At 54.6% G+C, this 11,303-nt stretch overlaps 2 protein-coding genes across 2 annotated transcripts in view; both read left to right on the plus strand.

Moving 5' to 3' along the window:
• LOC137902792 (voltage-dependent calcium channel gamma-4 subunit-like) lies at positions 1-4,156 on the plus strand. Its single transcript, XM_068746872.1, has 5 exons — positions 1-31; positions 732-980; positions 1,519-1,602; positions 3,003-3,143; positions 3,261-4,156. Exons 1-5 carry the CDS (start codon positions 1-3, stop codon positions 4,154-4,156), a joined length of 1,401 nt encoding a protein of 466 aa, XP_068602973.1.
• A 3,553-nt stretch (positions 4,157-7,709) lies between these two features.
• Positions 7,710-11,303, plus strand: part of LOC137902791 (solute carrier family 2, facilitated glucose transporter member 3-like) — a 7,946-nt gene continuing 4,352 nt past the window's right edge. The window contains exons 1-4 of the mRNA XM_068746871.1: positions 7,710-7,721; positions 10,185-10,286; positions 10,371-10,531; positions 11,168-11,303. The exon at positions 11,168-11,303 is cut by the window's right edge and continues 105 nt beyond it. Of these exons, the coding sequence (XP_068602972.1) occupies positions 7,710-7,721; positions 10,185-10,286; positions 10,371-10,531; positions 11,168-11,303 (411 nt within the window). The remainder of the gene's footprint in view (positions 7,722-10,184; positions 10,287-10,370; positions 10,532-11,167) is intronic.

Genomic DNA, 11,303 nt, shown 5'->3' on the forward strand with positions numbered 1-11,303 from the left:
ATGGAGACGAAGGGCAGAAACATGTCCTCAGGTAAGACACGGACACGCGCACACACACACACACACACACACACACAGCGGGGGGGCTACATGTTTCTGCTGCTAATTGTTCGTTCATTTGTCTTCACGTCTCTGGACATATGAAGTCCAGAGACGTGAAGGTCGTAGGTCGGTCTCCAGGTGACGGTCGGTCTAAAGGTGACGGTCGGTCTACAGGTGACGGTCGGTCTCCAGGTGATGGTCGGTCTACAGGTGACGGTCGGTCTAAAGGTGACGGTCGGTCTCCAGGTGGCGGTCTGCGTACAGGTGACGGTCGGTCTCCAGGTGGCGGTCTGCGTACAGGTGACGGTCGGTCTCCAGGTGGCGGTCTGCGTACAGGTGACGGTCGGTCTCCAGGTGACGGTCGGTCTACAGGTGACGGTCGGTCTCCAGGTGACGGTCGGTCTCCAGGTGACGGTCGGTCTACAGGTGACGGTCGGTCTCCAGGTGACGGTCGGTCTCCAGGTGACGGTCGGTCTCCAGGTGACGGTCGGTCTCCAGGTGACGGTCGGTCTCCAGGTGACGGTCGGTCTACAGCGTCTCTTCACCCTTAAAGCTTCGTGCGCCACACAACGAGTGAGCCGTCAGCGGCGCCACCCGTCACCCCTGGGGGGCGGGGCCACGCCCCATGCTAACGGTTTATGGATTCTCGGATCGACCAATGACGCTCGTGACTCCCGTGTTTCCGCCAGATACCGGCTTCCTGCCCCGCCCTGCGCTGGCGTGGTGCGAGCGAGGCATTCAGGTGCTGCTGGCCACCGTGGGCGCGTTCGCGGCCTTCGCCCTGATGGCGGTGGCGATCGGCACCGACTACTGGCTCTACGCCCGGGCCTTCATCTGCAACAGCACCGCCAACTCCACCCAGGGCGAGTCCACCAAGGACAAGAAGGACCCGGGGGCCCTCACCCACTCCGGCCTGTGGAGGATCTGCTGCCTGGAAGGTGTGTGTGTGTGTGTGTGTGTGTGTGTGTACTGTTGAGGTCCAGCTCCTGTTCCCACCCCAAACAGAACCATGCGGTTCTACGGATCCCATCAAGGATCAGGAAGATGAAGCTGGGACATCATTGGATGTCCCAAAAGGACGAAGATCCCCAGCAGTCCTGAGAGTCCACCCAGACCTGGTTCCAGATGAAGTCCTGCATCTTTCTAGAACTGCCTGACTGGATCCACAGAACCCCTCTGGTGGTTCTGAAGGAGGCGGAGAAGCAGGAATATTCCAGAACTGGAGGAATGGGACAAGATTCCACAGGAACCAGAAGCTGGATCTGGACCTGGATCTGGATCAGGTTTAAAGATCTCCAGAAGAACTGGAGATGCTGGTCAGTCAGAACCGGACCACCAGAGACTTCTGGGTTGGACTGAGGGGAAAGACGACTGATGAATTGTTGTCCTGACCGCCGTCCCCGCTGCTTCCTCTCTTCTTCTATCCACCCTCTTGCTCTTCCTCACTCCTCCTCTTCCTCCTCCTCCTCTTTCTAGGACTGAAGCAAGGTGTGTGTTCTCAGATCAACCATTTCCCAGACGACGCCGACTACGACCAGGATGCTGCCGAGTACCTGCTGCGTGAGTGGAACAAAGTCTACATCTAAATATAAAGTACACACAAGTGTGTGTGTGCGTGTGCGTGTGTGTGTGTGTGTGTGTGTGTGTGCGTGTGTGTGTGTGCGTGTGTGTGTGTGTGTGTGTGTGTGTGTGTGTGGAATACTGGAACTCTGGAGAGTACTTTGAAATGTTGTGCAATTTAAGTGCGAGTATTGAGAGATATTGTCTTTACATTTATTATACACCAAGTACTAACATAGTACTATCATAGTACTATCATAGTACTTGGTGTATGATGTATATGTTGTAAGACGGCCATGTGTTTTTCTAAATAAGGGCTCGTGTTCCTCAGTCATTCTCCTCTTCCTGCTCCCCTTCCTGCTCCCCTTCCTGCTCCCCTTCCTGCTCCCCTTCCTGCTCCCCTTCCTGCTCCTCTTCCTGCTCCACTTCCTGCTCCTCTTCCTGCTCCCCTTCCTGCTCCTCTTCCTGCTCCCCTTCCTGCTCCTCTTCCTGCTCCTCTTCCTGCTCCTCTTCCTGCTCCACTTCCTGCTCCTCTTCCTGCTCCCCTTCCTGCTCCTCTTCCTGCTCCCCTTCCTGCTCCTCTTCCTGCTCCTCTTCTTTTCTTTCATTGTTGCTTCTTTACCACGACAGAAGAGAAGGAATAAATAACATGAAAATGAAAGGATAGAGAAAATATCAAACCTTTCTTAATCATGTCGGCCCTAAAATCTACAGCTTGTAGGAAATTTTGCTTTTCAAAGTATTCACACACGGTCCTACACCAGATGTGGCTCCGAGCATTCACACGGTCCTACACCAGATGTGGCTCCGAGCATTCACACGGTCCTACACCAGATGTGGCTCCGAGCATTCACACACGTTCCTACACCAGATGTGGCTCCGAGCATTCACACGGTCCTACACCAGATGTGGCTCCGAGCATTCACATGGTCCTACACCAGATGTGGCTCCGAGCATTCACACACTGTCCTACACCAGATGTGGCTCCGAGCATTCACACGGTCCTACACCAGATGTGGCTCTGAGCATTCACACTGTCCTACACCAGATGTGGCTCCGAGCATTCACACGGTCCTACACCAGATGTGGCTCCGAGCATTCACATGGTTCTACACCAGATGTGGCTCCGAGCATTCACATGGTTCTACACCAGATGTGGCTCTGAGCATTCACACACGGTCCTACACCAGATGTGGCTCCAAGCATTCACACGGTTCTACACCAGATGTGGCTCCGAGCATTCACACGGTCCTACACCAGATGTGGCTCCGAGCATTCACACGGTCCTACACCAGATGTGGCTCTGAGCATTCACACGGTCCTACACCAGATGTGGCTCTGAGCATTCACACTGTCCTACACCAGATGTGGTTTACAGAGATGGCGTTTCTCCTCTGCAGGCGTGGTCCGAGCCTCCAGCCTCTTCCCCATCCTCAGCGCCATCCTGCTCCTGGTGGGAGGAGTCTGCGCCGCCTCCAGCGGCTTCTACAAGAGCAAGAGGAACATCATCCTGGGCGGAGGCATTCTGTTTGTCGCAGCAGGTCAGCCGTTTGGTTTGTCGATAAAGTTTCAGCTGTTTGACGAGGCAGCGGACCGTGCCGGCGTCCCCACCTGGACGTTCACTGCTGATGTCTCAGAGACATCTGGTGTCTCCTCAGGGCTCAGCAACATCATTGGCGTGATCGTCTACATCTCGGCGGCGCTGAGCGACATCTCCCCGAGGAAAGACGAGGACAAGAAGTGGCACTACTCCTACGGCTGGTCCTTCTACTTCGGCGGCCTGTCCTTCATCCTGGCTGAGATGGTCGGCGTCCTCGCCGTCAACATCTATATCGAGAAGAACAAGGAGCTGCGCTGCCGTTCTCGCACCGACCTCTTCAAGAGCACCACGCACGCCATGCTGCGGCTCCCCAGCTACCGGTTCAGGCGCCGCTCCCGTTCCAGCTCCCGCTCCACGGACCCGCCTCACTCTCAGGAGACCTCGCCCATCGGCACCGCCGAGACCTTCAGCCTGCCGCCCACGGCTCCACCCTTCTCTGTGGCCACTCTGCCCAACCCACACCACACCAGCGGGAGCGGGAGTGGAGGGGGCGGCGACATCTCCATGTACACCTTGTCCCGGGACTCCAAACTGGGCAGCCTGGGGGGCGGCGCCCCGCCGCTCTACGGCACGGTGGACCGTGCCACGCTCTACCAGCTCCACAACTACTTCCCTAAGGATTCCGGCGGCAGCGGTGGGGAAGGAGGAGGAGGCGGCGGAGGAGGCGCAGGAGGCGCAGGAGCAGCGATAAGCGGCGGTACACTTCCATCTCACTCCAAGTCCAACCTGGCAGCTACGGTGGTGGTAGCTCAGAATTCAGCGCCACTGAACACCGCCACATCTGCCGCCACGCAGGCCCAGCCCACGCAGATATCTACAGCCACCATGGACCGGGACAGGGACAGGGACCGGGACAGGGACAGGGGCAACGTGGGAACCCTGGACCGGTTGACGGCCAAAAGGGACCGGGATTGCAATTCGGATACCCTCAACAGGAAAACTACGCCAGTTTGAAACTCAGAGAGGAGCCAGTGAAGGAGGAGAAAGAATTCAGAGCGTGGGGGGGGGGGGGGGGCTTCTGTCAAAGAGTCCCGGGTATCAGCTGCCATGAGTCCCTCCCCTTAACGTAAAGCCATACAACACCTAACGTAGGTACGGATTCCAGAGAGCACATAATTCAGCATAAGGGATCATCTTCCAGCGAGGCCCCGCCCCTTATCGGGTCCATTCTGGACCGACCCGGACCCAGACCGGCACCGTGCGTCTTCAGCTGTAACTATAACCTACTTCCTGTAGATTAATAAATGTCGTGTTGGTATTTTATCTCCACATGATGGTCGATCTTCTCCGGGGGGGGGGGGGGTTACTGCTGTTTCTGTGGTCATCATGGTATCGCAGGGTATTTATACATTTTTGTAGTATTTTTGTACTTCTTTCAAGGAACTTTTACATTCCTTTCTTTTGCTGAGTCGGCGATGTCAGGTGTAAACTCACTGGAAGCTGCCCAGTGCAGCTAGGCGGAGCCACCGGGGCCAGGCGGAGCCACCGGGAGCACCGGGAGCACCGGTGGTGCCGTTCTATTGGAGAGTCCCATGTTTCGTTTTACATTGTGGATGTTTCCTGTGGTTTTCTCATCGCTGTTCCTGCTCTGACTCGTCTCGACTTTCTCTCGCTGGTTACTTTGCTGGTTGTGCCGTGGGACTAGACTTTCTATTGCTGGTTACTTTGCTCGTTGTGCCGTGGGACTAGACTTTCTCTCGCTGGTTACTTTGCTGGTTGTGCCGTGGGACTAGACTTTCTCTCGCTGGTTACTTTGCTGGTTGTGCCGTGGGACTAGACTTTCTCTCGCTGGTTACTTTGCTGGTTGTGCCGTGGGACTAGACTTTCTATTGCTGGTTACTTTGCTCGTTGTGCCGTGGGACTAGACTTTCTCTCGCTGGTTACTTTGCTCGTTGTGCCGTGGGACTAGACTTTCTCTCGCTGGTTACTTTGCTCGTTGTGCCGTGGGACTAGACTTTCTATTGCTGGTTACTTTGCTTGTTGTGCCGTGGGACTAGACTTTCTCTCGCTGGTTACTTTGCTGGTTGTGCCGTGGGACTAGACTTTCTCTCGCTGGTTACTTTGCTGGTTGTGCCGTGGGACTAGACTTTCTCTCGCTGGTTACTTTGCTTGTTGTGCCGTGGGACTAGACTTTCTCTCGCTGGTTACTTTGCTTGTTGTGCCGTGGGACTAGACTTTCTTTTGCTGGTTACTTTGCTCGTTGTGCCGTGGGACTAGACTTTCTCTCGCTGGTTACTTTGCTGGTTGTGCCGTGGGACTAGACTTTCTATTGCTGGTTACTTTGCTGGTTGTGCCGTGGGACTAGACCTTCTCTCGCTGGTTACTTTGCCGGTGTCGTGTCTGGATATTCTTGCCGGTACCGCCAGCAGCCGAGGGTTTGTGTCGCTGGGTTTTTTACGCCGCTGATCCCAAACCGACGTTCTGTTCCTTCCTTTCCGAACGTGGATGTGTTTTAAAGTCTCCCGACTCTTCTTCCCAATTCTTCGACTGCTGACCTGACTTTTTCCACAGACACACAAACAACAACAAGGAAAAGAGGAAGCAAAAGAATGTTCTGAATGTAGATCCAGCCAATAAAGTTCTGTGTGGACAGTCCGTTGTGTCGTGTCATCATTGACTGCAGCTGACGGACTGGCGGAACCATTCAGGGACCAGTTCAGGTTGACAGACGTACTGGGAAACGACACCAGCAGCAGAAACACCTGATGGGGAAACTATGACATCACAGCCTGGGCCAGGAGCAGGTGAGACAGGTGACAGATCACATGACTCCAACCGGACCAGGACGTAGAGGAGGTCAATCAGAGCTGTGATTGGTCCTGTCAGAGGCATGACCATATTAGGTGTTCCTGCTGCACCGCTATCAGCTAACCAGCTATTAGCTTATCAGTGATCAGTTCATTGGTTAATCGGTTTATCAGCTGTAACAAATTACACGTCTTCATTTGTAATGAGTCTCATAAGTAAAGACATCAAAGTTGGACACCATCTGTCTCACCTGTCCCTGTCCCCACAGGACACGGGGGGGGGGGACTGTCCAACCTCCAGTTCTGTTCCCGGGTCCTGACGTCCAACGAGATCCACGACCAAGCGACCTGCGGCAGCTTCCTGGTCGGTCCGGGGAGGAGGCGGAGCACCACGGGGGGCTGACGGAGTTCTCCTTTGACCCCTGGAGCGTGTATCTGGACATTGTGTTTGTCCTCCTCCCTCACTTTGGATTTACCAGCTCTGTTCTCTGAACGATTCGCCACCGATAACAGGCTCCGCCCCAACGCCTCCAGGAGGACGCTGCTTGGCGTTAGCTCACACGCGCTAGCTATAGCTACGCGGGACCGCTAACCGATTCGACCACAAGAGACCTGAAGAGACCACTGGGGGGTCCACTGGGTGATGCTGGCCCGCGGCTTACAGCAGGGTTTACCTGTGGATCTGGAGGTGGAAGAGACACACCTGGACAAGCACCTTTGCGCTTTTATCACCTGAAGTTTTATGTATTTATTCCACATTTATTACGCTTCTCTGTGAATACTTTAAATACACGGGCTGACCAGCAGGTGGCAGGCTTGCCCTTCCTGTACTTTCAGGAGTCCAGATGCCGATAGGAGGAATACTGCATTCCAGAGGCGTTTCATCTGTAGCTCTGATTAATGATAAATTATTCAAATAACTAGAAATCAATCAAAGCAATGATTGTTCCTCTTTCACTGAGAAACGCGCTTCCCTCCATCCGACGTGATTTTAAATTCATTCATCTGAGACGAAACAAGAATGTTTTCCTCCACGGCGGCATGCACACGCCCCCACCGTCGCCGTGGGCGACGGGGCCAAGTGGGTCACTCGAATCCAGATCTTTGATTTGTGACATTCTGAACTGAATTTCTTGAATTCAGATCTTTGATTTGTGACATTCTGAACTGAATTTCTTGAATTCAGATCTTTGATTTGTGATATTCTGAACTGAATTTCTTGAATTCAGATCTTTGATTTGTGATATTCTGAACTGAATTTCTTGAATTCAGATCTTTGATTTGTGATATTCTGAACTGAATTTCTTGAATTCAGATCTTTGATTTGTGACATTCTGAACTGAATTTCTTGAATTCAGATCTTTGATTTGTGACATTCTGAACTAAATTTCTTGAATTCAGATCTTTGATTTGTGATATTCTGAACTGAATTTCTTGAATTCAGATCTTTGATTTGTGATATTCTGAACTGAATTTCTTGAATTCAGATCTTTGATTTGTGTCATTCTGAACTGACTTTTCATGATGTTTCTATTTCACCTTTTTCTATTTCCTCCCTGTTTAGAAGCTTTTTTCAATATATTGTAATCATGATTATTTTATTAAAAGTATAAAGTATATCTGTTTTTGTTTTTGTTTTTTACATTTTTGTGGAAACAAATTCTAAAATAAAGTTGAAACTCATTTTATAATAAATTGCGTCTCACTGATAGACGGGTCGAAACCGAGCCTCGGGAAGGACCGAGAGGGCGGAGCTTCTTATGGATCCGACCGTTCTAGAACGTCGGGTTGGTTCCCGCTGTGTTACGTCATCATCCCTCCGTCAGCATCACCGGAGCTGAACACGTTGCATCAGCATCCGCAGCATCACGAGCCGGTCCCGTCAAGGTCGGTCAGCGAGGGGCATCATGGGAAGGCGAGGACACCGGAGAGCCGTCAGCGCATGCGCTCTCCCGGGATGACCAGCGAACCGAAGAAAGGCGTCACCGTCACTGGACATCACGGGATACGGTGATGCGCGTAAAGACCGGCGTCCGCGTGCCCGCGTCCCGCGACGGGAAGAAATAGAAAATAAAAACAAGTCCGCGCGTGTACGTGCGGTTCTCCTCGGAGCGGACACGCATCCTGACCGCTGCAGCTCGCGCGAGTCACGACAGGTGAGTTCACGGGTTGTTCCGGACCGGCTCGCCCCAGCTGGACTCGGAACCACGTGACGTCGCCTCCGCGCTTCCCGCAGGTGTCACGTGCGTTCTGAAAAATGCGCGTTATCGATTATTAATGACCCGGTCCCTGGGGGGGGGGGGGGGGGCAGCCGGTACCACGTTCGGTACCTCACGAGGTTCTGTTTTTAATTCTTTCTTTTTTTGCAGCGTGGGTGGGGTCTCCAAAGCCTCCAACCACGCCCACCGGAAAGGGGCATCATCAGCTGGATCTGACAGGATGGAGACTCAGGTGAGTTCTGTCCGGGCAGCAGGGGCCCCGGTGGTCCGGTGGTCCGGTGGCCCCCGGTCGGCACCAGCTGTTTGAAGCGTGGGGGGGGCGTGCTGCACCTCCTGACTCCGCCCATCCACTCACACACCAGAAACAGCTGAGTGTTAGCCTAAAATGCTAACTGATGCTCGGTGTTCTCAGGACCCTGATGGACCCGCCTTCTTTCCAGGTATTGATCAGCTGGTCGATACTCGAACGGGACAGTGAAGCTGATTGGCTGGTTCAGATCAGATGTGGGTCAGCGTGTGTGTGTGTGTGTGTGTGTGTGTGTGTGTATTTATGGGTGCTGTGCCAAGAAAGCTTCCCTCTTCAGCCTGTTGCCATGGAGACAGCAGTGGGATCCAGGAGCTGTGTGTGTCTGTGCGGGGAGACTGTGATGAAGACGATGCAACGAGGAAGATGAGGCCTGGTGTCATTTTATTCTGGTTACCATAGCAACACAGCATCCGGTCACAGAACTTCAGCAGCAGAACATTTAGTCTTCATCGGGTACTGATTTGGTACCGCCCACCTCGTTATTGATGATCTGAAACGTTGTGGGTGGAGTCATGTGACATCATCACTTTTTGTCACGTCAGTGTGACGTGACAAAATTGAAACATGAGTGTGTGTGTGTGTGTGTGTGCGTGTGTGTGTGTGTGTCTGATTGTTACTTGACTTTAAGGTTTTAAATATTTGAATTCTCATAAATAAAAAGTGAATCTCAGAAATGTCAGTGTGACCTTCAGCTCCTTCCCTCTCATTGGTTCCTCTCATTAGCCAACGCCCACCTGGGCGGCGTCTGAAAGCTCTTTGCTGGAACTATTTTCTCTCTGGACCGCCTCACGGGGGGACACGTCCTCGTCCTCCGGGGACGGACCTCCTTTGGACGTCTCCTCGGCTCAAAGCTAAATAATATTGTTAGATTGTATTTAGCAGCAGCCAGACAGCTGATGCTATGCTAATGCTACACTGATGCTACACTGATGCTACAGCTGATGCTACGCTGATGCTACAGCTGATGCTACGCTGATGCTACAGCTGATGCTACGCTGATGCTACAGCTGATGCTACGCTGATGCTACAGCTGATGCTACGCTGATGCTACACTGATGCTACGCTGATGCTACGCTGATGCTACAGCTGATGCTACGCTGATGCTACAGCTGATGCTACGCTGATGCTACACTGATGCTACGCTGATGCTACAGCTGATGCTACGCTGATGCTACAGCTGATGCTACACTGATGCTACAGCTGATGCTACACCTGATGCTACAGCTGATGCTACAGCTGATGCTATGCTAATGCTACACTGATGCTACACTGATGCTACGTTGTTGTTTGTCCAGGATGTGACCACGTCTCATGTTTCATAAATGTTACCGCCTCTTCCCACTCCCCCCCTGCTCCTCCTCCCACTCCCCCCCCTGCTCCTCCTGCTCCTCCTCCCACTCCCCCCCCTGCTCCTCCTGCTCCTCCTCCCACTCCTCCCCCTGCTCCTCCTCCTGCTCCTCACCCCGCCCCTCCTCCCACTCCCCCCCCTGCTCCTCCTGCTCCTCCTCCCGCTCCTCCCCCTGCTCCTCCTCCTGCTCCTCCCCCTGCTCCTCCTCCCACTCCCCCCCCTGCTCCCCCTGCTCCTCCTCCCGCTCCTCCCCCTGCTCCTCCTCCTGCTCCTCCCCCTGCTCCTCCTCCCACTCCTCCCCCTGCTCCTCCTGCTCCTCCCCCCGCTCCTCCCCCTGCTCCTCCCCTCTCACCTCCTGCAGGAGAAGCAGGTGACGGGCTACCTCCTGTTCTCTTTAGCTACCGCTGTCATCGGTTCTCTGCAGTTTGGATACAACACCGGCGTGATCAACGCTCCAGAGCAGGTAATCAACCGGATTATTGATTATTCAGTGCAGCATAACATCTGAGGTTAGCGTTAGCATTAGCATGTCCTTTGATCTGTTCAGAAACTCCGGTCCTTCTTCAACGCCACCTGGATGGAGCGCTACGGCGAGCCGATGGACGCCGGCGTCTGCACCATCGTGTGGAGCGTGGCCGTTTCCATCTTCAGCGTCGGCGGCATGATGGGCTCCTTCAGCGTGGGCGTGGTCGCCAACACCTTCGGCAGGTAGGAGCGCAGAGACAGGTGTTCCTGAAGCTCCGCCTCTCCCTGCGTGGCTCCGCCCGGAGCTCCGGCCCTTTTAGATAATCCGGCTCCTCCGGCTCCTCCTGCTCTTCCTGCTCCTGCTCCTCCTCCTCCTGCTCCTCCTCCTCCTCCTGCTCCTCCTGCTCCTCCTGCTCCTCCTCCTCCTGCTCCTCCTGCTCTTCCTGCTCCTGCTCCTCCTCCTCCTGCTCCTCCTGCTCCTCCTGCTCCTCCTCCTCCTGCTCCTCCTGCTCTTCCTGCTCCTGCTCCTCCTCCTCCTGCTCCTCCTGCTCCTCCTGCTCCTCCTGCTCCTGCTCCTACTCCTCCGGCTCCTGCTCCTCCTGCTACTCCTGCTCCTCCTCCTCCTGCTCCTCCTGCTCCTCCTCCTCCTCCTGCTCCTCCTACTCCTCCGGCTCCTGCTCCTCCTGCTCCTCCTGCTCCTGCTCCTGCTCCTCCTCCTCCTCCTCCTCCTGCTCCTCCTGCTGCCCTCCTGCTCCTCCTCCTCCTCCTGCTCCTCCTGCTCCTCCTGCTCCTGCTCCTGCTCCTCCTCCTCCTGCTCCTCCTGCTCCTCCTGCTCCTCCTGCTCCTCCTGCTACTCCTGCTCCTCCTGCTCCTCCTCAGGCGCCGCTCCATGCTCCTGGTGAACGTCCTGGCGGTGGTCGGGGGCCTCCTCATGGGCTCCTGCACCGTGTGCTCCTCCTATGAGATGGTGATCGCGGGCCGGCTGGTCATCGGGCTGTTCTGCGGCCTCTTCACG

Source organism: Brachionichthys hirsutus, chromosome 13 (genome assembly GCF_040956055.1).
Source record: "Brachionichthys hirsutus isolate HB-005 chromosome 13, CSIRO-AGI_Bhir_v1, whole genome shotgun sequence".
NCBI lineage: Eukaryota > Metazoa > Chordata > Actinopteri > Lophiiformes > Brachionichthyidae > Brachionichthys > Brachionichthys hirsutus.